Genomic DNA, 27,425 nt, shown 5'->3' with positions numbered 1-27,425 from the left:
TAAAATAACGTTTTTTAAAAAATATATTTTTGTTATTGATTTCAGAGGGGGCGGGAGCGGGAGAGAGAGAGAAACATCAATAATGAGAAAGAACCATTGATTGGCTGCCTCCTGCACGCCCCACACTGGGGATTGAGCCCGCAACCGAGGCATGTGCTCTGACCGGGAATTGAACCTTGACCTCCACACAGGCCGGGCAAGAAAACTGGGTTTAAAGGCCCCTATATTTGCTAGCATTGGCTAATGGGTGTTGCACAGTGAGTAACACAAAGATTCATGGTATGATCTGTATGGGAGTCACTTTCTAATGAGGCACAGGGGGCCCAGGCCTTGGGAACGGTGAGAAGAGATGCTAGTGCCTGCTTCTGGTGGCCACAGTTCATCTTACCCAATGCTCCCCCCCCCCCCAATTTCAAAGTATGTCAAAATAAAAATTATTAAAGGTTCCATTTTAACATTCAACCTTGGAGGAGTTAGTGGTAACTGAGCTAGGATAACAAATGGAGGAGGATGAAGTGATGAATAGCAGGTACCAACATCCTTTACATTAGAAATGCCCCCCGCAGCCAGGAGCAGGAACGGGCGGTTGTCCAACAAGGAACTGAGGAAAGCAGGAAGGAGTGAAAGTGAGAGCAGGTAAGGGGAGCAGAGGCTCAGAGGGAACAGACCCTGCCAACCAGGCTTCCAGACAAGTAACAAGGGGGTTGGGGGGGGAACTATCTACACAGCGCCCGTGACAATGAAAAGAGAAAACTCACTGTGGTTTGGTATGCCAGTGGGCCAAGCTGTTTTCTTTTCTCCACGCCCCGCCCTCGCCCTAATTTAATCATAATTTCCAGAGTTTGGGGCACACTGCAGATGGAGTTTAGTGTAGACCTTTCTCATGAAACACTCCACCCTAGGAATTTTTCCATGATGTCACCTATTCTTCAAAGTTTTGCCAGTGAGGTTTGCACTTAAATTATTTATTCAGATGCATGTCAGCCAGCTGGCGAAGTTTCACTCCGAGTTCCTTTGTGTATAGACGCCTTGGTGAGGGGGTGTCCTGGGCTTAGGGGGAGTGGGCATCTGAGAAGCAGTGGACGTTTGAGAAACCACTGAGGCTGGAGGCTCCCCCACTGTCTTCCCTCCAGATTGTTCATCAGCTTTTGCAGTGATTGTACCGGGCAGTTTCCAGACTCTGGCCCCTGTCCCCGCTTTCTCATGGCTGATCGCACACATCACTCTGGTGACGGGATGTTATCGATGCTGTCATCCCACAGCGGTGGGGTGAGTTTCTAATCCAGTTTCCGGGACACGGGACTCGGGACGTACCATTGAGGGTGGGGGTAAGGCATCGCTTTTGTCACTGATTCCAAGCTTTGGACTCACCCTCCCCCACCCCGCTGTCCCAGCTGCAGGTTGTCCTTACTCACGTGTGCCCATCGGCCCTTCCTTTCTCGTCTCGTTTGCCACCACCCTGCTCTGGCCTTATTTTCCTGCCTTGGTCCCTGCTCCGGTCTTAGTGGCCCTCCTACTTCTGTTCTCTCTGAACCCAATTCCGCTGGCCAGATTCCTCTTGGTAGGTCTTCCTAATACACGCTTCTCATCGTCTCACATCTCCTTTTCAGCAAACCCTCAAGTAACTCCCCTTTGAGCGACCAGCCAGCCCCATAGTAGGTTGGCTGCCACTGGAGGGAGAAATAAGATTTGGCGGCACATACAGGGTGGGCAAGAGTAGGTTTACAGTTGTTTGCATTGGTACAGTCCACCGAGCTGGTTCAGATTGTATCATCAGTTATATATCACGTTTTAAAAAACGACCCATCTTAGAAAGTATCCTTTTCTACTCGAGCACATTTTCTTCACGCATCGCTGCCTACACATTGACTCTCACCTCAGATCTCCAGACACCGTTGCTCTGAAGCCAGGGCCCCTCTTGCCCTGTCCCTGATGTTGTTCCTCGCTCCCTGTGTGATCCTGGGGCAAGTCCATAACCTCGCTGACCTTTGGTTTTCTCATCTGAAAATACTAACCTCCTGGCATTTCTTTTTAAGTGCAAAGTACTTAAGTGCATAATACAATAGGCGCTCAGGAAGTGTCAGTGTTTTCTTCCTACCTTCTTGCTCCACAGCAAGCCCTCTTTTCCTCACCATTCAATGCAATCCTTCTCTTTTAAATAATGCTCACAGAGTCACCTCTGACACCCTCCCATGCCATCTCCAGTTGCCTTGGCGGCCCTGCTCTGTGTGTGCGTGACATTTAATTAGGATGCTCCTGATTACACGTCCCACATTCCGTTGAATACATTTTCATTTCTATTTTTACCCGCCAACGACCGAAGGTCTTCGAGGGCAGAGACCTCAGTGCTTTCATGTTCTACGAGTCAGCGGATTGGCTGAAAGCCGAGGTTCGGTGCCATCTGTAAAACAAGGGTACTTGTCTCCACCTCGGAGACTCTCTGTGAAGATTAAATGGACGAATGCAGGTGAAATGCTGAGCAGAGTGCTGGGCGCAGGCAAACTCACACACGCGGCTGCTGCCGCTGTCCCAGGGACGGCGCTCGGTTGTGTTTCGGCTGAGAGCTTTGTCCTTGGGCACCTGAGGGGTGATGCCTGCCCACCTCTGATTTCTTAATAGCTGTTTGTGCTTCACACACCAAATGAAAAATAAAACCAAGGGCCATTCCTGCTTCGAAATTCCATTTTGTTCTATCCTGCCTTTTCATAATAATTGCCATAATAACATCCGTGATGATAATAGGTAATCATCTTTGAGTGCTTATTATAAGCCAGGAACAGTTCTAAAAACTTTCTTGTAGGAACTTATCTCCATCACAACCCTGGGAAGTAGGTTCTGTTATTCCCATTTTATAGATGAGTCGCCTGAGGCACAGAGACTTGAATACCTGGCCTAAATCTGCACAACTTGTGGGAGCTGGAACCGGGGTGGGGAGCCAGCCTGCCTGGCTCCTGAAAAGAGTTGGGATAATTTTTTTTTCCTGCTGTGAGTGGTTCCAAGAGACAGAGAATGGAAAACCATCCTGTTTATTTTTATCTGTGACTCTCTTGAAGAGTGATCCCAAAACCCAGCGAAGGGTACAGCTAGGAAAGAATTGAAGCCCTGACATTAAATCCATTGGACACATTTCTCTCTTTCTAAATCCTCATTCTCAACTAAGGCGGCAATCAGACCAACCAGGATGGGCTGCAAAGCAGTGAGCGTGTTAGAAATGCAAAGAGCTCTGGCGGTCAGGCTCCTGGTTTGTCTGTAGATTCACTGGCCCCACCTGTCTCCCCAGGGAGAATTCAGCTGCCGTTTAATTCCTCTTCCAAGAAAATCTGTTTGGACACTTGGACTCTGCCTCCTTCCCAGCCAGACTCATTTTCCTCAGCATTTCCTCTTGGCCTCTTCAATCCCGAATCTTCCCTCGAGGAGAGGCAGGTCCTGGCCCTTGCGGATGGTACCTCCACCACAGCCCCGCAGCCACACGGCGCCATTTGACTTTTTTTTATCACCAATAAAACCCAGCCAGGCTCCCCCTGCATGACTCCCGGCTTTAATTACCGAGGGCAGATTGCCGCATCATTCCGAATAATGAAAAATTGGAAACAGCAATGGGAAATGATTAACTAAATCAGAGTCTGGTCAAAAGGTGGAATAGTAAGTAGCCATTGACATGAGGCTCTGAAAAATATTGAGTGAGAAGACAGATGCTCACAATATAAGAAGAAAATAGGTTTTTACACTATCCTGTAGGATCCCAATTTTATGCATATATTTAAAAAATATGCATACGTAGAGAAACAAAAACTAGAGCAAATACACTAAAATTTTAATAGTCATGTATAGTGTGAGTGTAAGTGATGTTTACGTTCGTTTTTATATTTATTTTACAGACTTCTACATGAGCATGTATTCCTTTTAAAAAATCAGAAATGAGGAAAAAGGGAAAGGGAAACCTTTTTAGTTTTCTTGAAATTTTCCCCTTTGAAGGGCTGTTGATTTTTTCCTTTCATGGATTCGCTAGTACTTACCAGTTCGCTATACCCCTAGAGACCCAGCTCAGGTCTTGCCTCTTCCAGGGAGCCCTCCTGGATTTGTCGAACTCCCAGAGATTTCTTCAGTTGTGTGGACGCCTTAGTCTCATTGTGACACATCATCAACTTTAAATGTGTGTGTGTCTCGTGTCCTCGGTAGAGTAAGTGTTTCTCTTTTTTTCTTTTTATGGCAGAACCTATATATTTTTAAATTCCTCCTCTTCCCCATCCTACCCTACCCAGCAAGTACTGTGCAAACTACTGAGGTTCAGTTAACATCAGCTGGACACAAGGCCTGCCCCTTTCTCTCTGAACTTCCTCCAATTCTTTCAAAAGGGTGTCTGTGCCCCCGGCCCTGGGTTAAATTTTATTGTAGATTGTTTAAAAAGAATTCAGTTTGCTTTGTTAGGGATGATCAAATCCAGCCCGTGCCTTTACAAGGGGATTGTAATGTTTAAAAAAATAAATATGAAATATTTTGAGCAAAAAGGCATTTTTCTTGGTGAATGGGAATAATGGCATTGATGTTTATGAGGAGGAAACCAAGGGCTAGGAGAGGAGGTGACTTCCCTGGGCCTCATGCTGATCACAGATCCTGCCCCTTTCCCCGGCCCTGCTGTACCGAGGTCCAAAAAAAACGAGACCGAAGAATTCACAGTTTATTGAGGGGGGAAATATGAGTCCTGAAGTAGCCTGAGGGCAGTGGCAGAAGCTTGTTCAGGATAATACGGTGCGAAGTACATACAGAGGGCAGCTGAGGGGGGGGTGGGGGATGTGATGCTAGAGTCGGGGGATTATTCGCTGGAGGGCTCCCAAGGAGGATCCGCAGGTGCCAGGGTGCGGAGGCCCCCGCGTGTGGTGATGGCAAGGCCCCAGCTCATGGCTCTGACTCCCCTGCTCGCCTACTCCCTCACCATTTCCAGTTCCTGCCCTGTCCCTGTCACCGGAACACCTGTCATTGCAGCGCCTGGCTCTCCAGGGCTAGATGGCTCCCCCAGTCCGCTCCTCCTCCCACCACCCAGCCCTCCTCACACTGGGCTCTGATGTGGCCTCTGGCTGCCGGACAAGGGCTGTTCCAGGAGACAGCACACCGAGAGGCCCGGCTGCAGCAGAGGAAGGACACAACCCCTCCACCCCCCACCTTTACGGGCCACCCCTGGTTGAATACTAAGTTGAAGGGCTGACATTTAACATAATGGCGAGCCTCCTGCACTGCTTGACTGTGAAGCAAAGTGAATCAAGCAAAGATTTGCCTTAAAACTACATATACAGCCCTGACCGGTTTGGCTCAGTGGATGGAGCGTCGGCCTGCAGACTCAAGGGTCCCAGGTTCGATTCCGGTCAAGGGCATGTACCTTGGTTGTGGGCACATCCCCAGTAGGGGGTGTGCAGGAGGCAGCTGATCAATGTTTCTCTCTCATCGATGTTTCTAACTCTCTATCCCTCTCCCTTCCTCTCTGTAAAAAATCAATAAAATTAAATTTTTTTTTTAAAAAAAAATACATATACAAAGAATTGAAGCAAGGAGACTGGCCAAGTGGCATTTGCAAGGCCTGGATCTCAGGTGTCCAGGAGATGTCCTAGGGACGGTGGCTGTGGAAAAACAGAGCACAGGATGGACCTAAGAAGTTGTTGAGGATATATTTTGGGGAAAGTGATGGGAGCATTCGGGGAGAGAGAATCATGGCAGAGAGGAATGTGCTGTGTGACCTTGGGCAGGGCACTAGACCTCTCTGATCCTGCTGCTTTATCTGTGACATGAGAACAAGTGTAACACCTTCCTGGTTCTTATGAGTGTCATCTGAAGTATTTGTCAAGTGCTCGGCCTAGAGCTTCGTCGAGGTAATAGGATCAAGCAAGCAGAGCAAGAGAGAAACGGGGCTGCAGTGCCTGAGAGTCGCGGGGAGACAGATGCTGCTGACGGCCAGATGAGAGGCCCAGAGCCCATGGAGCCGTCACATGCTGGGTGTCACATGCTGGGCAGGCAAGGCGCGGGGCCAGTGCTTCTCGCCCTGGCTGCGCACCAGGATCCCAGTGGAGCACCTGGGGCTCCTCAGAGATGCGAGGGTGATTCTGGTGAGCGGTCAGGGCTGCAACCACAGGCCGAACCTGGAGCACATGGACAGGGAGCCAGCACGGGGCAGGGGCAGGGCAGAAGGAACCCTGACCCCATGCTACCCACCGGCCAGTCCTGGAGAGAGATTGGCCCCAGTGAGCCCAGCCTCCAGAGCCCAGGGTGATGGCCACCCCAGAAGACGGCCGGGCAGGGGGCAGGACGCAGGCCCTGGAGCCAACGGGTCTCCGACAGGAGCGTTGCCTCAGGTCCTCCTGGGAGGACTGCCTTGCAAGCACCGGAGGCCTCAGAAACCCCTTCTAGGGGAGGAGACAGAGCTGAGACATGAAGGGAGTCAGTCAGTGGAAAGTTGTGAAGAGGAACGGACGAGGGGTAGCACATTAAAGGAGGTCGGGAAGTTCTCCTCAGTGAGCTGACATCTGGGCAGGCTCCACAGGGTACTGAGCGGGAGCCGGGAGGATGGAGGAAAGAACATTCCAGGGGGAATAGTAAGTGCAAGGGCCCAGAGCAGGTGCGGCTGCGGGGCGGGGAGGGGGGGGGGTCAACCATAGGAGAGGGCAGGACGGGCAGGCACGTCCAGCCACAATTAGAGTTTAAAGTTGGAGGAAGGCGCTGAAATCTTGCCATTGGGCACCCTGTTAATCCCCGCTGATGGGATTTTTCAGCAACCAGAGCAGCGACATGCCAGTCAAGTCGGCCATATCACGTTTCCCGCTCGAACTTAAAATAGGTATTAACGTGTTAGTGACAGAAGAGGATCCTTAGTAAACTGACTTTCGTCGATGTCCCGTGTTCGCATCGGCCAGATGTGATCCCCAGGGAGTAAGAGAAGGCAGAGAGCGCTCTCTCAGAAGTAAAAGGACTCAGAATTTAAAGGTGTTTTTGTAGGCACGTGGCTGTGAGTTACGGCTCCACATACGTCTTTGTACTGACATTAAGAATAAACACCATCAGCCCTGGCTGAGTGGCTCAGTTGGTTGGAGTGCCATCCTGTATGTGGTTGCAGGTTTGATCCCTGGTGGGGGGCAACCGATGGATGTTTCTCCCCCTCTCTCTAAAAAAATCAATTTTAGCCCTAGCCAGTTTTGCTTAGTGGGTAGAGCATGGTGGCTCAGTTGGTTGGAGTGCCATCCTGTATGTGGTTGCAGGTTTGATCCCTGGTGGGGGGCAACCGATGGATGTTTCTCCCCCTCTCTCTAAAAAAATCAATTTTAGCCCTAGCCAGTTTTGCTCAGTGCGTAGAGCATTGGCCTGCGAACTGAAGGGTCCCGGTTTGATTCCGGTCAAGGGCATGTACCTAGGTTGCAGGCTCGATCCATGGTCCTGTTCAGGGCTCATGCGCTTTCACATCAATGTTTCTCTCTCTCTGTCTCTCCCCCTCCCTTCTACTCTCTCTAAAAATCAGTGGAAAAATATTCTCGATGAGGATTAACAAACAAACAAAAAATCAATTTAAAAAAATCTTCAGGTGAGGATTTAAAAATTGTTTTAAAGAATAAATACCATCAGAAGCAAGATGAAAGGAATATATCAAATGTACCCCTTAATATTTGGTCATGAACTGTGTCCAGTTACTTCTCAACGCCTTCTATTCTTTGTCTCCCCCACTGCCCACCCCCACCGCCTCATGGCCTGGTTGTAGCTACTCTGAATTCACCTTCGGGATGGAAGCTTCTAGGGGTGCCTGTGGGTTCCCCTCACCTCCTGAGCTGTGGTGGCACCCAGAGGCGGGGCTCCTGTCGCACTCTGCCAGCTCGTTGCCTATGGGAGAGAGGCCTTTACCTGCCGTGTTAGGCTCTGAGGACCACCCTACGTGTGGAGCGCTGCTCACTCGGGCCTTTCAGGCCTCTGGCCGAGGCCCCCAAATCACTTTCATTATATGACGGTCCCTTTCCTGCGTGGGGCAGATCAGATGGCAAGGCGAAAGCCTAGAGCCCCACCACCCCCACGAACCCCTGCACGAGGCTTCTGCCCTAATGCCCACAGCGGGCTTGTGCTCTCCAAGTCTGGGTTTCCGACAACCGAGAGCCTGGCCCCTCGGGGCAGCCCGGCTCCTGGGCCCTTCAGGAAGGTCTGAGGAAGGGACTGACCGGGGTATTCTAAGTCCTAACTTCATTCTCTATCTGCTCACGCCCTAAAAGCGCGGAGGGCACCGTCCCTGTCTGAGGGGCGGGGAGGGGGACTGCTGGGACGTCTGGGTTAGAAGCATCTGACAGCAGCGTGGCCAGAGGCCAAGCACCCCCCTCGGGAGGAAGGCAGGTGTCACTCCTGGGCTTTGAGGCACAAGAGGGGGGACGTGACCCTCAGGAGCTGTCCCATCTCGAGGAATAACCCGGTGCCAGCCAGCGGGAGCCCTCGCACCTTCTCTGGGCCGGGGCCGGCAGGAGATGAGGGGCTGAACCCGGCAAGACTGAACCCGGGGCCTGGGCTTGCCACCCTCCCTGTGCCTGGCCCCGAGGAGGCTGGGGCTCATAGCTAGCCCTGTGGTGGGGAGAGGGGTGCCGCAAACCAGCTCTCTGATATCCTGCCTTCTGGGGGTGCCCCGAAGCTTCCCCCAGGACAGCCCGTCTGCTCATATCCAAATCACCCCTACAGCCCCGTCTCCTCTCCTTCCTCCTCCGCCGGGCACTGCCTGACCCCCACCCCTCCCGATCACAGCTCCCAGAGCCTGTTCTCCGCTGATCACCCCTACAGCCCCGTCTCCTCTCCTTCCTCCTCCCGGCACTGCCCGACCCCCACCCCTCCCAATCACAGCTCCCAGAGCCTGTTCTCCGCTGGGTAAAGCTCCTTGTGTGATTAAAGCAATTCCCACAGAAGCACTTTATTCTTTCCTGAAAGCCCTTAGGCCTGACCCTTCCAGGGCACATTTGCATTTCAAGCAGAGAGTTTGTATGAGCAGAATTCAGCGTTAATTGGTGGAAATGGGGGGCAATTGTTTGGGGAGGAGACTTTCCCAGGCCCGGCCCTGCTCTCCTCTTTCCTCCCCCAGGCGGGGAGGGGTGCCGGGTGCCCCTGGGAGGGCCCTGCTCAGGAGGAAGGTTACGGAGCCCTGGTTCCCAGAGGCTCCGCTTTCTTCACCAATTGAGAACCCTTTCCGGTGGGACCTAAAATGGAGTGCTTTCCCCAAGGTTTGCTCTGTTGTCGTTGATTTCCTAACGCCATCACTTCACAGCACCAAAGACAGATCTCAGTCTCCTAATGGAATAGACTCAGCTTTCTAAAACCTGTCACCGTTTTTCCTTGGGCCACAGCGTGGTGGTGGGGGAGGGGGCGTGGCTGCCCCGGAGAACCTCCCCTACTCTCAAACCCCAGTTTTCAAACACCGGACAAGCTGCCGGAAAGATGCATTTTCAAATCTTAATAATGAATGGTAGTGTTAATGTATCAGAGTTTCACACAACTGTCTATGTTGGAAATGGCCTCAGGAGAGAGAGTGGGAGAGGAAATTGAGGGGCAGAGGGTGAAAGAAGTGGGGAGCAAACAAGGGGGCAGCGAAAGGGGAGCGACCGTGTCTCCCAGCTGTCCATCTTCCTGACACGGGAGAAGATTCCCGAGCTGAGGAGGCAGCTTTATAGAGTGTGTGTGTGTGTGTGTGTGTGTGTGTGTGTGTGCGCGCGCACATAACCGTGCAATATGTGGGGGCAGCACCTGACCGATATGTACACTCCCATCCCAAAGCCTCGCCCCTCAAATGCTCCCCGTGGCCTGGCATCGTGAACAGGTGCTGGGCTGCTGCCATCGCCTCGCGTAGGACACTGCGCCTGACCCCCAGCAAAAGGCAGGGAACGAGAAAGGCAAACGGCAGGTGGGGAAGTAGTGGGCGATGCCCGCCCCGGGAAGGATGAGGCCCTGCGCTCTAGGGGAGGGACCTTTCTGTCTCCATCTTGGGTTTGGTTCCTCACAGGCCACCCTGGCCTGGTCCCGGTCCCCTGGGCCTGACCCGGAGGCTGTGCTCACGCGTTTCTCTCTGCCCCTCCAGGTGTGTGCGGCTGCTGTGGCGCCCTGCGCCCCAGGTACAAAAGGCTGGTTGACAACATCTTCCCTGAGGATCCCGAGGTGCGTCACTTCTCCATCTCAGGGCTGCTGGGAGGGGAGCAGGCCTCAGGGTCCCGTGCTCCTGGGCCCCTAGGAGGAGCCGTGGGGGCGGGGAGGGGCTGAAGGCGGAGGGATTTAGGTCTCTCTGAGCTCAGGGCTCTGGAGTGGGCTTGGCCTGCTTTGGGCCATTGCTGACCTGAGACATCGTTCCCACTCATGTCTCTGGGTGACAGTTCCTTGAGCTGCCGACTCTCTTGCCGGGACTGTTCCTGTGTTTAGTGCGAGCACTTCCCGTCTTGGGTTTCGGCTCAGGAGCCCATGTCTTCTCCCGGCTCCCCCTGGTGTCTGCCAGGTGTTGGGATGTGCACACAGGGCCCCGGGCTTCTTGGCTTCCAAGCCCCCCCCCCCCCCGCAGGCTGCATCCCACGGTGTGTGCTTTCAGGAACGTCAGAATCGGATGTACTTGACTTGCTCTCTGGGACTCAGTGACCTCTTCGTGATGGGCAGACAGGGAGGTGGGGGTCCCATTTCCAGAGCCCCCTGGAGATTTCCTATGGGTTACAGAGCTGCCTTTTCCTTCCTGTTCATAGCTTGGTGCTGGATATCCAACACGTTTTACTTCTGAGTCACTTTCAATGAAGCCTTTATAAACACACACATACACACCCATATGTGTGTGTACACATAACTTATACACCCGTGCACATATATGCTTTCATGTATATACACACATTTGTGTACACACAAGTATACACACATGTGCGCGCGCACACACACACATATACACATTTATAGCACTTACTAGTTTTAGTTCTAGCCAACACACTTTGGGCTAAGTTGTGAGTTCCTGGAGGGCAAGAACTATATCAATTCTCTCTCGATCCCTGAAATCTGCATGCTGCCTGTCACATGCTTAGTGGCACTCTGCCTAATGTTGATGAAACGGAACGAATTTTACCTTGAGACTTGAACTCTGCCGGCCACGGTAGGGCCGCCAAGAGCAGGAACAGTCCGTCTTTTCCAGGACGGCCTGGTGAAGACCAACATGGAGAAGTTGACCTTCTACGCCCTCTCGGCTCCAGAAAAGCTAGACCGGATCGGCGCCTACCTCTCCGAGAGGCTCATCCGGGATGTGGGTCGTCATCGATACGGGTAAGTAGAATGGGAAAGGGAAAAGGGTATTTTCAGAACCCATGTTATATGTTTAGGGTAAACCTTTAAGACATTGATAGTGGACTGGATGATTGCTTTTTGCTACTCTGCATATTCTCTGCCCATCGCAGTCCATGCTGATGAAAAACACCTTGAAATTCACAGCTTATGCTCTGCCTGCCCACTTCTGGCTGTCATCCCTGATGCTAAACACACACAAGCACCGAGTTCACATGCAGGTGGGCTGGGTGGGGAGGCAGTGGGGCAGAAGAGGGTGCATTTGCCACTGGGTCCGACATCCAAGGTTCATGCCCATATGGTCAAACCATAAATCCAGGCACCTGCACGATGGCAAGGAGACACCCCCTCAGCCTTTCTGTGTGCAAATATTCTGCTCTTCCAACCCTCCGTGACGAGGAAGGTGATGATGATGATGTTGAGGGAGGCACTGGGTAGGGGAAGACCGGGAGGGTGAGGAGAGAGATCAGCTCTAACAGTGTTTTCTTCTCTAAATGGTTACGATTAGAGCCCCCAGGGAGGCTTTCAAGACTTTAAATACGTAGATGCTGCAATGGCTGCTTTTAACAGGACGATGCCAGTTTTGAATGGCAGATCAGAGGGCAGTGAACAGTTCTAAGTGGCTCTGCTGACCACAGAATATTTTCACCGAGAGAACTGCAGAGAGGGCAGGCAAAATTTGTATTAATGTTTAATGTTATTGCTTGCATATTGGCTTCAGGTTCAATCTAGGATAAAGTCATTTTTGCTTGTGTCCACCTGCTTTGCTATATGTCGAGGCGATTTATATAATCAGCATGGACACTATATTCATGCCCTTTTTCTTGAGTGTGCGACCTAATTTTATTCTTTAAAATGGTCATAGAAATGAATAGGCTTTGGTCTTGCTTTTATGCCAGGACAGCTTGATCTCAGATTGGCTGGTGGGTCCTGCAGAGGCAAGAACCTCCTCATGCCGTCAGTGCAATGCAAACCTTTCCACTCTGGTTCTCCATCTCTCTCAGCAGGAGGAAGGGGCCTTGGAGGGAGGTGGTGCTGTGGGCAGTGGTGGGAGCCCATGGAGGCATCAAGGGGAGGGCAGAGAGCCAGGGTGATTGACAGCTAATCCATCTGGAGTGGGTCGAGAGCAGGCATGGCAGGTGTGGTGGGCCTTGCTGGGTGGAATGGGGAGTCAGGAGCAGGTTGTGGAAGACTCTAGAGGTCAAACTGAGGAGGTTGGATTTTATTCTAAAGGAGCTAGGAAAGCGCAGCTTCGGGTCCGTGTTTTGAAGATCACAGCTGGCAGTGTTCATGGAAGAACCAGAACAGAAAGGACGGGAACCAGGGAGACATTGTCAAGGCCACGGCTCTGAGTGATTCTTAGGCGATGACTGGCCTTGCGACAGCTGCCCCCTCTCTCCTGCCTGCTGGGCTTCATCTCCGCCCCTGGATCTGTGTTTTCTCTCTAAGTCTGGTTTCCAGGTTTTGCATGGCCTGCTTCTCCTTTCCTGGAGGCTCAGCGCCTCCCTGGCTCCTGGGGCCACTCCTCCTGAGCACAGGGCGCTCAAGCAGCACCAGCTGCCTCTTCTGGAATTCAAAGCAAGGGACTGCCTGCCTCACTCCTGCACACCAGAGCCTCTCTGTACTTTCCTCAGCTGTTGTAACTCATCTTCCGCCTTGACCCTTGACCCTGAGTTCCTGTTGTTGCCAACCTGTGTCCTCTCCAAGACGTGGTTGCTGCCCATGAACCCCAGTCCATCCCAGAGTCCTTGGGTCCTGCCCGCCTCACCCGCTGGGAAGCCCAGCTATTGCATCACCTGCTGTTGTGGTCTGTCACCTGTTCTTGCCTTCTCCCTTGGGCCCCTGCCGTGGGCCAGTCCTCAGCACCTCCTTCCTGCCCCATTCTGCTCCAAGGACCCAGTCAGGCCAGCTCAGGTTCCCAGACCAGTTGCTACACTGGACACCTTCCAGGATACCAAGCCCAGATCAGATCTCTGCTTGGACCGGCCTGTCTGACTCTAGTCCTGCTGAGCAGGTATCACCCTGAGAAGCCAGTACTCTGCTCCCATTGAGAGTGTAGGACATACCCTGGTAGGTTATGGTAAGAAAGGACCAAGGCAGCAAGCATTGGACTAGGGGGGTTCCAGGGTCCCATTGACTTCTAATCTAAGATTCTTTGCAAAGTTCAAGTTCATAGTCACTTGCCATCCTTATTATTGGGATCAAAGATGGGGAATGAAGAAGAGTGTGTTCACAGATGTAGGCCTTAATCTTCGTTACTTTCAGTTTCACTTCTACCATAATGTTGACTTCCCCTCAGAGTTTCCACTCCTGGTCAGTAGCCAATTTTTTTTTTTTTTTTTTTCCTAGCAAAGGATGGTTTTTTTCTTATCAGGATTTTTCTGGGAATTTTTTTACAGGAAAAGGAAAAGCAACAATCTAAGCTCTGGGGTTTGGAAGGCCTTCTAGTTTCTTCTCTTGCCAAAACCCACCCCACCCCTTCCTTTCCCCTCATGTAAACTCTATAAAATAATGGTGAAACCCTTCATACAGAAGGCCGCCGGGATGATTCATCAGAGAAGAGAATTCCACGCTGCCCGCCCCATTTCCCACCTGCCACGTTTGATTAGCAGAAGGTGCCCAGGTTTGTCTGCAGGGAGAGTCTGTCTCCTTTGGAAGGGCCCCAGCCCTGCAAGAGTCAGTCTGCTTCACTGGCCCGCACAGCGGACCTGAAACATGCTGGAACCGGGCCCGCAGGCATAGCAGGTTTCCTGGGCTGAGACTGTGATGGCCTCTGAAGGTCAAGGCTATAATGACAAGGGCAAGGCTATAGTGAGCCAGGAATGGCCAGTCCTGGGAGCAGGGAAGAATGGTGACTTTGTTCACTGAAGGAGCTCAAAGACCCAGTGCTGCCTCTGTATTTCAAAGACACTCTGTAGATAAGAGCATGACCTGATCCATTTGTGAATGTGCCCAGAGATGACTATTTCCGAATATTTAAGAATATTTTATTCTAATAATAGTAAATGCAATTTAATAATAGTTGACAGTTCACAGAGATAAAAGAAATAAACATTTTATAAGCGTGGACAGGAAAATTTTCAGAGTAGAGAGGCAGTGTTTCTTATGGTTGCTCAGTGTAAGAGTTAGCTCAAGGGTACCTAAGAAATGGTTTCTAATGTCTCAAAAAACCCCCACAAAACCCAAAACATTTAGAAGATGCCATGACTGCTGTTATTTTATATGCTTGGTTTGCAAAGCTGACTCACGTGCAAGACAGTTTTGATGCACAAGAGATGAAATTAAGTGGCTGCCACAAGAAATATTATGGAGCCTTGCATTTTGGTCAGTGCAGTTCCCATCAAAATGCTAATGTTATTTTTCTCAGAGCTAGAAATAATCCTAAAATTTATATGGAACCACAGAAGACCCCAAGGAGCCAAAGCAATCTTGAGAAAGAAAACACAGTTGGAGGAATCATGCTCCCTGATCTCAAACTATACTCCAAAGCTGTAATAATCAAAACAGTATGGTACTAGCACAAAAACAGACACAGATCAATGGACTAGAATAGAGAACTCAGAAATAAACCCCTGCTTATATGGTCAACTAATCTATGACAAAGGAGGTAAAGATATACACTAGAGCAATGACAGTCTCTTCAACAAGTAGCATTGGGAAAATTGGGCAGATACATGCAGAGAAATGAAACTGGACCACTCTCTTAAAATACCAACGCCATATTTCACAGACCTAGAACAAACTTTCCAAAAATTCATCTGGAATAAAAAAAAAGACCCCAAATAGCTGCAGCAATCCTGAGAAAGAAGAACAAAGTAGGTGGGATCTCAATACCAGATATCAAGCTGTATTACGAAACTGGACCACTCTCTTATACCATATACAAAAATAAACTCAAAATAGCTTAAAGATTTAATTGTAAGCCCTGGAACCATAAAACTCCTAGAAGAAAAAATAGGAAGTAAACTTTATCTGACATCAGTCTGAGTAAAATCTTTTTGGTAATAGTCCCTTGAGCAAGGGAAACAAAAGAAAAAATAAACAAATGGGACCACATCAAACTAAGAACCTTCTGCATAGCAAAGGAAACCTTCAATAAAATAAAAAGGCAACCTACTGAATGGGACAATATATTTGCAAATGGTATATAGGGGTTGATACCCAAAATATATAAGAAACTCATAAGACTCAACAACAAAAAATGAACAATCCAATCGAAAAAAATGGGCAGAAGACATGAAAAGACACTTCTCCAAAGAAGAAATACAGATAGCCAACAGACATATAAAGATGTTTAATGACACTAATCATCAGGAAAATGCAAATCAAAACCACAATGAGATACCGCCTCACACCGGTCAGAATGGCTGTTAATCAAAAAAATCAACAAATAATGTGTTGGCAAAGATGTGGAGAAAAGGGAACCCTCAGGCACTGCTGGTGGGACTGCAATTGGTGTAGCCCCTACGGAAAACAGTACCACATGGAGTTTCCTCAAAAAACTGAAAATAGAACTACCATTCAACCCAGCAATTCCAATTCTGGGTATTTATCCAAATGAGAACACTAATTCAAAAAGGTATATGCACCCCCTTGGTTCATTGCAGCATTATCTACAGTAGTCAACATATGGAAGCAACCTAGGCGGCCATCGATAGGTGAGTGGACAAAGAAAGTGTGATATCTCACACACACACACACACACACACACACACACACACACACACACGGGAATATTATGCAGCAATAAAAATAATGAAATCTTGCCCTTTGTGACAACATGGATGGGTCTAAGTGAAATAAGTCAGGCAGTGAAAGATAAATATCATGTGGCTTCACTTATATGTGGAATCAAAAAACAAAACAAAACAGGCCTGGCCAGGTAGCTCAGTTAGTTAGAATATTGTCCTGACATGCCAAAGTTGCGGATTTGATCCCTCGTCAAGTCATATACGTACAAGAATCAACCAATGAATGCATAAATAAGTGGAACAACAAATCAATGTTTCTCTCTCTCTCTCTCTCTCTCTCAAATCAATAACTAACAATTTTAGAGGGATGGTTACCAGAAGAGAGGGAGGTGTGGATGGGTAAAAAGAAGAAGGGGGATATAGTCAATAATATTGTGATAAGTTTACATGATGACAGAAGATTACTAGAATTAGCTGGGTGATCGATCACATTGTAAGGTATAAAAATGTCGAATCACTATATTGTACACCTGGACCTAATATAACCAATATAAGATTATATACCAACTATACTTAAATTAAAAAATAAGTTTAGTAAATTGTTTAAAAGTCAACTGACCAAAAATAAAAAATAAAAGAAATAAAAAGAAGACAGAGATTCGCTAGCAAAAGATTTTTAAATACTTGCCTAACATTAAAACATGGATATGATTTGGCTAGCCACATAAAGAACAGACCTTTGAATTCATCCTTTATTATATATACTTGAGGCCTGATGCACGAAATTCATGCAAGAGTAGGCCTTCCTTTCCCCGGCTGCTGGCACCGGCTTCCCTCTGGCACCCTGGACCTGGGCTTCCCTTGCAGCCCTGGCTTCGTCCGAAAGGACGTCCAGAAGGACACTGGTCTAATTAGCATATTACGCTTTTATTATTATAGATAGAGCACATGAGCCTGACTTGAGAGTGTCAGGCAGCTTTAACACATTAAAAGCCCGTGGGGACAGCTTTCCCACAATCTTTGAGATGGGTCTTGTGCTGCTTGCTTTTGACTGAGAGGCATTCACCTGACTCTTGGGCACCCCAGTTAGGTTTGGGGGTTCTCCGTTCACCTTGCCTCCCCTGCATTTTCTCTGTAGGGGGAGTACTTTCCAATTCCACGTGGTCTGGCTCTACAGGTAGAAGGCCCACACTCCGAGCCCATGGATGCTTGTGAAGACCTCCCCTCTGGGAGGATAGAATCGTTTCAACTCTTACTTCTTCTCTTTCCTGTGAAGGCGGTCCCTTGGTTTGCTTCGGATTGCTCAGGACTCACGCTTATTTGCCTCATGGGGTTCTAAAGCACTCCCCCACGTGATTATCAGATGCTGATGTTACTTAGGGTACAGAGAGACTCAAAAATACAGTGGCTCCAGCAACATGGAAGTGGTTGTCCTTTCTCTCCTGTCACAGTCCAGGCGGGGTCTGTGGGCTCTGTGCCCACTGAGGTCATCCAGGGACTTTTGTCTCTGGGTGCCCAGCTGTTGCCACGTGGGACCAGCAGAAGGAGGGAAAGAGAGGACATGAAGGACAACCCTGTCCTTTAAGCAAGTCATGCTGACATCGCTCACCTCGCTTCCCCTCATTTTCATGGCAGCGCTTTAGTCATGTGGCCTCACCTAGCAGCAAGAGAGGCTGGGAAGTGTTCCCAGTGAGCAGCCGCAAACTCAGCCAAAACTCTAAATTCCTATGGAAAAGGGGAAAGAGATTCCAGGGGTGACATCTAGCATTCTGCCCCAGAAACCTCACTTCTTAAAAAAAATATGAAGATTTAAGACAACATAATTCCTGACACACTTGCAGCAGCCTCCTCATTAGGAGTGAAAAGATCGCCTTTTTAAAAAAGTGAACATCCACCTTGTTTCCTTTAGAATGCAAGTGGCTTGAAAGTGGGAAAAGTATCTTTCAACATGCGCTTTATGGGACCATATGCTTGTTTTGCCGCTATCGTGGAACACGTGTCGGAGTGAGCGTAGACATGCACGCCTCATTCTCAGGAGGAATTTGGCTCGTGGCGTTTTTCTTGGGATTTAAGAGAGGCATGGAGGAAGACCAAGGCCGCCAGGATGACGGGGGGTGGTCCGGGGAAGGCTGCTTTTGGAAGGATTGCGTATTTTTAGCACGGAGAAGAGAAGAATAAGAAAAATGAGATTATTGTTTTCAAGCAGTTGAAGGACTGTCAGGTAGGAAAAGGTTCAGTCCTCTTCTTGCTGCTCCTAAACGTAGACTTGGGAGTAAAGGATAGAAGTTATTAGGATTTGCTTGAAACATAAAGAAGTTTTTCTCTGGTTGTCAAAACACAGGCTGGGCTGATTGAACTGGTAAGCTATTCACCATTGGATGCTGTCTAGTCCTAGTTCTGAAGGCATTCACTCAGGTTTTAGACTTTAGAATTGAGCCAGCGAGGGAGTTGGAATGGACACAACCCATATTCTTCCTAAGGTGGAAATAATTTTAATTCTGTGGCTGTCTCATCCTCCATGAGGTCAAAATGTCCCCGAGGTAGGGTGCCTATCACTCAAATATGGTGGTATCATCAACCATATTGTTTGTGTAGATCATCATAGAACGGAGATCTTCAAACACAAAACTTGCTAATTTTATATTCCTCAACGGTCCCAGGCCCATCTCAGATTCTTCATAAACTGTCTTCATAAAGTTCTTCACTGCCTCCCCCCCAGAGCCATCTCTTTTCTTATTTGGAACCTCATGGGATGCCTTACACGATTTTCTTGTAGCATTTCTTATTTTCCCTTTAGAGGAGATTTCTGGGTACTTATCTCATCGTCGGACTCTAGGCTCTTTAACTTGAAGGACTTCTTCATCCTTACGCCCCCTGCAGCGAGTAGACCAGAGCTTTTCCTCAGTGGCTGCTCAACAGACACTCCCGGACTTGATCACATAATTCTCTGATCTCACTGGATCTTGGTTCAGAATCTGCTCTTCTGGGCACCTGTCCTTTTTGCGTGTGTTTACCCATGAAATGGAACACTTCATCTGTCCCCATGTTCTTCAACCGTAAGATGAGGGGCTGAGAGGTTGGCCTTGAGGCCTCCTTCCAGCTCTGATTCTCAGGCTGGAGTGGGCACTGGATGGAATGGCATCAGGCATTGACAACTTGGAGAAGAGCCTCATTACCCCGATGCTGCCCAGGAAGTCACAGCGCGGCCATCTAGCTTGCCCCCCGTCAGGCAGTGCGGGTGGAATGGACGTGGGGCAGGGGGATGGCATCGGTGCTGTTTTCCCAGGTACGTGTGCATCGCCATGGAGGCGCTGGACCAGCTGCTCATGGCCTGCCACTGCCAGAGCATCAACCTTTTCGTGGAGAGTTTCCTCAAGATGGTGGCCAAGCTGCTGGAGTCAGAGAAGCCCAACCTGCAGATCCTGGGCACCAACTCGGTAAGGAGCTGCCCCAGGGCCTCTGGAGGTGGGAGTGGGGGTGGAGGAGGGTGGGACCTCTGGGTCAGCGTCAGGATCCATTCCTATTTGCTCTCTGACCCGAAGTACCGCTCAGTGCTTGTCTTAACGTTCCCCTTTGTGTGAATACAGGTATGTTTAGTTTTTTATTTGACCAAAAATATAAGATTTATATTATAATTTATATAACTATATCATAGATACAATAAATTTAAAAAAAAATTCACCACATTACAGCATATGATTCAGTGGTTTTAGTATAGTCACAAGGCTGCGCAACCATCACCATTATCTAATGTATTTATCTTTAGACTGATGATCTTCGAACTTTTTTTAGCAATAGATTTTCCCCTTAAAGAATTTTAAGTGGGGCCCTAAGAAATATAAAAATAGATCGAAAGGGATGGGAGGGGTGCCTGGCACCCTCACAGCCCAGCCCGTGGCATCATGGGACATGCTTTGAAATCTAGTCCAGGTCATGCCTCTTTCAAAACTAGAATAAACTGATATCAACGGGACAGAGGTGCCAGATATGTGGAGACCTCGCGAGGAAGCAGGAATCAGGGCTTCTGGCTTAGTTCTGCCCTTACCTAGCTGGGCAACCTGGAGAGACTTATCTGTGGGCCTCGGTATTTTCATGGATATGATGAGCAGGCTGAATGGTCCAAGCTCTACAACGCTGGCCTCCGTACAGTGACTGCTGTCATGAGAGGTTATGGTTCAGGGAGAGAAGAGCCATTAGATGTGTCGAGAACCGCCAGCTTCGTATGTGTGTCTATCCCTACGGGAATATTCCGGTTTCTTTCTTCAATGTCTTGCCCTCTCTCCTCTTCCCTCTTCAGGGCAAACTCTCAGCTCCAGGTCTTCAGGCAGCCTGGTGTTAAAAGCTCTGATAATGCAACGATTTTACAGATTTCACACAGAAATGTGTAAGGATTGCCTTCTTAGCACTCCCCTCCTGCCTTTTCTGAATTTTTATTGCACATAGAACAGCTGCTTTCCTGTTCTATGTAAGTTGATTTAACCAGAAAATAATCTTCCAGTTTTCCTTTTATACCAAAAGTCACAACCTGTGCCCTTCTCTTCGCTCTGTGAGCCAGCCACCTTTGACAGATGACATGGACAGTAGCCGAGGGTGAAGTCTTTTGTCAGGTTGCCCTGGCAACAGCTTCAGATACGGTTTCCCTGGTCCTGTTTCAGATAACTATAGTCTAGAAGAGAAGATCTGAATGGAAATAAACCAGTCATCCAGAGGGCGTGTCCCTCTGGGGGACACAGAAGCAGGTGGCCAGCAGCCCTTGCTTCCCCCACAGCGAATCCCAGCCCTGGGTGGGTGTTTTGTTGGCTACAGCCTGAAAATTCAGGGCCCTGCAAATTCCTCGAGTCTCCATCACAGTGAATCATTTCATCAGCAAGACAGCGAGTCATCTAATGGTCACTGCACTGCAGACAGTGAGGATGATGTAGGGACAAGCAGCTCTAAGTAAGTTAAGTCAGTAATTACGATAGACTCGGAGTCCAGCTTTGGAGGCAGCCTTTGCTGGTGTCTCTCATCAGATGCTCTTTCCAGCTCTCTGAGTCTGGAAGCTTCTCGGACCTTCCCAAGAAGAGCATTCTTTTGCACCCCATCATGTTAGAGCTGCCGGCATGCTAGTGCCTGATATAATCTTGGAGTCGAGCCTGCGTTTCAACTAGTGTTCATGGCGATTCGAGGCTTTGTGGGGGGAGGGGGGCTGCAGGAGCAGGTCTGGGACTCTGTACAGAAGCTTGCAACTTTTCACTTGGGTAAAGGGTTTTGCTGCCCGAAAGTTGAAAGAAAGACAAAGAAGGGGGTGGTGGGGAGAAAGAGAGAGAAAAGAAAAAACTGAGCTCATCTACCACCCGCATTTTGCTGGGATTTCTGCCCAGGAAACGGAGGCCCAAAGCAGTCAAAGAGCTCATCTGTGCTCGCACAGCTGGGGCACTGGATTTAGATGGTGATTTATTCAGCCCTGTGTCCTTTGTTCTCTTCTCGCCGGGCCCCACCCAGTGTGGGGTCCTCTCCCTGGAGCCCGGCCGCGGCCCCAGCCTCCCTGTGGTCAGGCTCACCCGGAGTCACCCCTGCTCCCGCTCTTCCCTCAGACCTGGTTTTGCTGCCTGAATCCTTCTGCAGAGCCTGTCCTCAGAGTCCCGCCCCTTCAGGGTCACACCGGGCCAATGACTGAGGCCCCTGCACAGCTTGGGAAACCCACCGATTCCCAGGGCTCAGCCACACCTACGCCTCAGCACTGTGGAGGGGGCACCGGGGAGTCTATGTTTTAGTTTCTCTTGTGGCTCTAGCAGCAGTTTTGGGGGCCACTGACCCACTGCAGCCTTAAACCTGTGCAGGGTTCCCTCCCCTCTTCCTTTCTTCCTTCCTTTTCTTTCTTCCTTTTCTTCCTTCCCTTCCCTTCCCTTCCTTCCTTCCTTCCTTCCTTCCTTTTCTTCCTTCCCTCCTTTCCTTTCTTTTCTTTTCTTTTCTTTTCTTTCTTTCTTTCTTTCTTTCTTTCTTTCTTTCTTTCTTTCTTTCTTTCTTTCTTTCTTTCTTTCTTTCTTTCTTTCTTTCTTTCTTTCTTTCTTTCTTTCTTTCTTTCTTTCTTTCTTTCTTTCTTTCTTCTTTTCTATATTCATTATTTCTCTCTCCATGTCTCCACGATTTTGCTTTCTCTGGTTCCTTCCCTGTGTCCAAACATAAGTTCAAGTCTCTTCCAGTATAAAAATATGTAAACAAACAAGAAAAAAAAACCCCACGTTTTCTACACAGCCACAAAATACCTTTAGCTCACCTGACAAAACTATCATTCCTGATTTTAAAAAGAAATTTAGTCCCAATTCAAATTTTCCTAATAGTCCCAACATTGTCTTGTCTTGCTGTCTTCCAGATCAGGATTCAGTAAAGATCGCGCATTTGCTTTGTTCTCTGTCTCTCAGATCTCAGTCAGTCCCAGCCCCGCTCCTGCCCTCTTTGTTTCTCATGACATTGACCCTTCGAAGAGACCAGGCCAGTGCTTTGTGGGACGCCCCACATTCTGATGTGTCTCTCACTTCCTTGTGGTGTCATTCATGCTGCTCTCCTGGCTGCTTTACGACCTTCGACCTGGAATTAGATCTGACGGTTTGATTGGATGCGTTAAAGCCGCTGGCCGTGTTACTTTGTGGGGGTGACCCTGTGGCGGTGTCTGGGTCCCCCTTTCATGGATGCCGAGTGCAGTCCCAGGTTAGGGTGGTGACTTGGGGTCGCTCTGTGGAAAAGCACATGTCCGTGCAGCTAGCCATTGGTGAAACCATGCACATAACCATTCCCCACTCATCTTTCAGCTGAGGTTTGATCTTTGGTGGCGTTTCTCCTGGGTGCCTGCACCTTCTTCCTACTCCCCTGACTTCCTGGCCCTGTCATTCTGGCTCTCCCCGCCTGGTGCATCCTTCCTCGTTTCTGAGCTGGGCTGAGGAATGGTCCCCCAAGGATGTACGTGTTCTCATCCCTGGAACCTGTGAATATTACCTTATATCATAAAAGGGATTTTGCCGAGATGATCAAGTTCAGGATCTTGCGATGGGAGATTACCCTGGATTCTCCAGGCAGGCCGATGTGATCACAAGGGTCTTTATAAGAGGGAGGCCAGAGGATCGGGGTCAGACAGACGGTGGCGTGATGACGGAAGCGGAGGGATAGAGAGAAAGAGATGGAAGATGCTACTCTGCTGGCCTTGAAGATTGGGGAAGGGGACCATGAGCCAAAGGATGTGGGTGGCTTCTGGAACTGTCAGGGGACCAATTTGCATTGTTTGAGGCCACTAAGTTGTGGGGATGTATTATAGCAGCACTAGGAAACAACACGGTTTTTCTCAATGATTCTCTTCCTCCATGTGCCCCTGAAATGTCTGTGGCCTCCAGGGCTGGTCCTCTATCCTCCTCTCACTCTCTGTGCCACTCCTGGGCAATTTCGTCATTTCTCGTGTTTTAAACTGTCATCTAGAAATGCTGCCGTCGCCAGCCAGTGCGGAAATCAACCCTGCGGGCGAGCAGCGGGCTGGAGTGGGTTACTCCGGGGCAGGGCGGATAGAACTGAAACAGCAGGTCCCCGGGCGGCCCCAGCAAATGGCAGAGTCATAGAGCAGAGACAGCCGGTGCCTCCCCAGCTCTGTGCTTCCCGGGCTGGGCCCCTGGGGCTGCTCGGGGCCAGAGGGCTTTCCTTCTCGGGCAGCAAGGACTGGGCTTTTCCAGATCTTAAAACCAGTGATGCAAAGAAATCTTGAAAGAGGGAAGACGTAGTAGGGGTAGAAGGGGAGGATGTCTTCAGTCTCAAAATGCCGCGCCTGGTAGCCAGGGGATTTGCTGGAAGAGATCATCCAGACTGGGCTGTTTCTCCTGTTTCTGGGAGTCGCTGTAAACAACAGCGGTTGGGAGGACTGGGCCCGGGAGTTAAAGTCAAAACCACGTGGTTTACAAGCTCTGCTTTCCCACTAGGATCCCCTTCGGGAAGCAAAGAGGCAGTGCCCATTTCTCCTTAGGTAGGCAACCAGCAGAAAGGCCTGTGGTCCTGGATCAGGGGAGAGCTGGGGTCCTCAGAGCGCCCATCAGGAGAATGGAAGGCTAACTTCCGCGTGGAGAGGCTCGGCAAGCGCCGAAGGGAGGCCAGCCAGCTCAGCTGCTGTTTTCCAGACCAGGGGAGAGCTGGTTTTGCAATGTCAATATTTGGAGATTCTCTTTCTTTATTGACCCAGGCCCTTCGTAACTCGCAGCTTTCACACAGTTGCGGCTCCTTCCTGTCTGTCCCGGAGCGTTGGAGATGTGTCCCAGCAAGCTTGGCACCCTTGGGAGTGTATAGAGAGCTGACACTTTGATCTTGAAAGGGTGGCCCCAGCAGTACCCATGGCCTTTGAAGTGTCACATGTTCAGGATTTTCAGTTCGTTGCTATGGAGACCTTTCTCATCATTGTAATATTAAAAAAAAGAAAAGAAACCAGTTATTATTTCACAATCTCATGCATTAGGTAAGTGGCATTTTCACAAAAGCCATTTGTAAGGTATGCATTAACAATGGTAAGGGTGAGCCCGACCAGGATGGCTCGGTCAGGGCACATGCCTGGGTTGCGGGCTCGATCCCCAGTAGGGGGGCGTGCAGGAGGCAGCCAATCAATGATTCTCTCTCATCATTGATGTTTCTATCTCTCTTTCCCTCTCCCTTCTTCTCTGAAATCAATAAACATAGATATAAAAAATAATGGTAAGGGGAAACAGGCAGAAAATTCCTGCTTGTAAAAAAAATAGTGACCAGTGGCACAGGTGAGTGGGCCCAGTGAAAACTCACAGGGTGTTGACAGCAAGCCAAAAATGCACTGGGGTGGGGGAGGGGAGGTGGCCAGACCGGTTACTGTGATGGGCTGGTCATACCAAGCCTGTGAGGCAGCTGCTCTTGTTAACCCCGTTTTACAGATGGGGGGCTGAGGCACAGGGAGCCTAGGGAACTTGGCCCAGATCAGCTTCCTAGTAAGTGGAGGAGCTGGGGTTCAGAAATGAAGTTTGGCTCCAGAGGCCTTCTCACAACCCTGACACTACACTGCCTGTTACGAGAGGGACGAAGGCCCTCCTCACTGCGGAACCTCAGAGACCCAGCCCCCTGGCAGCCAGGTTTGGGCGCATTGCCCAAGTGGACTTCCGCAGTGTGGTCCCGTGACCGGAGCCCCCGTGAAGCACCCCAATTTCACCCTCTGAACCACGGGCACCAAAGCTTCTATGTGGCCTCCTCCTGTCGGCGTGGGAGACTCAGGAACAGCGTGGGGTGGGCCCTTTAGCAGCTGCCCGCACGGGGACACCGCAGGTCACCTGGGCTGGTGTGTCTGTCCTGCTGGTGCCTCAGGCTCAGAGAAGGGATGCTCCTCCTGTCAACCTGTCACACCAAGGGTTTCTAAGGATGCTCGGAGATCCTGGTACCAAACACGGTGCCTATTGTATTAGCTGGCCCTGGTGCACCCATAGCATAATAAACGGGGCACGCACCCTCCTATAGCATCAAGTGCAGCCTCAGCACTAGACTGAAACGAGGAAGAGTGCTGTCCCACCCTGTTCCCCAAGTGACCTTCAGTCCCCGAATGGTACGTCAGGGGCATGGCCTCACCTTCCCGCTCCCCTGCTCCCTGTCACCTCCAGAGCCAGTCCATTGAGGGGTGGCTGGGACTCCTCTCTGAATGTGCTGCCCACATGGTCCACACTGCCCACCTGGGCTCCTCCCCTGTGACGGTCTGTCTGGGTCTGTGTTGGTGGCATGGAAAGGACAAGGGTCACGCTGCCCGGAGCTGCTGGAGCGGCCACAAACAACCACTGTCCCCCTGTCCACCGCAGCACAGTTCCTGGGCATCCGCCGTGCCAGGCAGTGCCAGTGCTGGCCTCTTAACCCCTTGTTTAACCCTAGCAACCACCCTGGCATCAGTCCTAGCGTCCCCATGTTACAGATGAGGGAACAGAGGCTCAGAAGTTACACGACGTGCCCACAGCCACACAGATGACAAGAGGCAGAGTGGTGTCTGGTCACAGGCCCAGCAGCCGGAGGGGGAGCACAACTATTTAAGTAGAAGAACCGTTCTATCAAAATCAAAATTTGAGAAGAAGACTCAAAATGAAGGTTCCGGGTGGAAAGAGTACAGGAGAGTAAAGACCCAGGGACGCAGAGGGTCAGAGAAGAGAAGAATGAGGGTCTTTTCCAGGGAGACGAGCAGCTGTGGGTGGCCCCGTCTAGAAAAAGGCCCCCAAGGCATCCCCTGCGGGTTTCCCACCCTCATTAACTTCATGGCTGTCGCTGAATTTTCCATTTTTAAACATGGGTTGTAATCTCAATTCTAACCTTGCAGCCAGGGGGGTCACAGTCAAAATATTGAGCAGCCTGGACAGCACAGATGACAGCCCATCAGAACAGACACCAGCAGGAACCTGCCGCCTGACGGCCACGCTCCTCACGGCTGCAGGGCACTTTGGGGAGGAGGAAAGTCAATGCTGACAGTGAAGGGGGACTTGATGGCACATTCCATAGAGATAGGGACGGATGCAGAGAAGTGGCAGAGATGGGGCTGGAGGGGAAGAGGAGGCCAGGTTGCCTGCAGGTGACCCTGCAGTGTCTCTCAAATGTGGGCCTCGGACGGTCAGACCGTCCACCAGTTTCCTGGGACTTTGCGAAAAGGTAAATCCCCGGGCCTTGTCCAAGACTGACAGCATGTCTGGTGGCTAGAATGTGGGTGCTTACCAAGCACCGCGCCCCCCCCACACTGTTGTACCGTAGGGTATGGAAACAAACACCCTCACCCCTTTGGCCCCCTTAATAGAACCAAACTAAGGTCACCCCAGCCGCTTCTTCATCTGCTGCTTGTTCCCTGTCAGTGGTCCCCCCCCACCCCCCATCAGGCCTGAGGCACTAGCAGAAGCAGAGCGGGAACCAAAGCCAGGAGGTTTGCAGGGCCGAGCTGCAGGCGGCTGCAGGGGGCTGAGGCCTGGGTGATTCCTCAGGGGCCCTGAGCAGGTCACTTCATGTTTGCGGGTCTCGATCTCTTTGTAAAATGAGAATAATAATCCTAGCTCTCATTTAGAGTCATTTTAAGAAATAAAAGTGATGGTGTATGTAACAGGCTTAGGGTAGTACCTGCTCTATATACGCTTCTAAGCTTTCATTGCTATTGGACCGTGACGCTTGGTCATTCAGTCCCCTGACTTGCATCTGAGTCCACGCTGTCACTACACGTTAGGGACAAAGTCTTGGTTGGACTGTTTCTCCCTCATGATTAGTGGCCTCCTCTGTTTCAGCCTCGTTTTGATTATTCTCAAATGCGTGCACTTTTGCGTACACACAAGCAGTCGGTCTTATTTTAAGCTGCCTCATCATGTGAGAAGGAAATACAAGTGAAAACATTCAGGACCTCAGTGAATGAAGAGTGGTCTGCTCATCTCACACGGGGGCGGGGGGGGGGGGAACAGA

The 27,425-nt window shown here is 50.1% G+C and overlaps 1 protein-coding gene across 3 annotated transcripts in view; it reads left to right on the top strand.

Annotated features, from left to right (window-relative positions):
• EFR3B (EFR3 homolog B) overlaps window positions 1-27,425 on the top strand; it is a 95,142-nt gene that overhangs the window by 47,703 nt on the left and 20,014 nt on the right. For all 3 annotated transcript variants that reach the window (XM_014546670.1, XM_005874909.2, XM_014546671.1), the window contains 3 exons: window positions 10,073-10,149; window positions 11,153-11,280; window positions 19,276-19,426. In XM_014546670.1, the coding sequence (XP_014402156.1) occupies window positions 10,073-10,149; window positions 11,153-11,280; window positions 19,276-19,426 (356 nt within the window). The remainder of the gene's footprint in view (window positions 1-10,072; window positions 10,150-11,152; window positions 11,281-19,275; window positions 19,427-27,425) is intronic.

The sequence above is a fragment of the Myotis brandtii genome, unplaced genomic scaffold (genome assembly GCF_000412655.1).
Source record: "Myotis brandtii unplaced genomic scaffold, ASM41265v1 scaffold454, whole genome shotgun sequence".
NCBI classification, from domain to species: Eukaryota; Metazoa; Chordata; class Mammalia; order Chiroptera; family Vespertilionidae; genus Myotis; species Myotis brandtii.
Note: the sequence above shows the minus strand (reverse complement) of the source record. Positions and strands in the feature narration are given on the sequence as shown.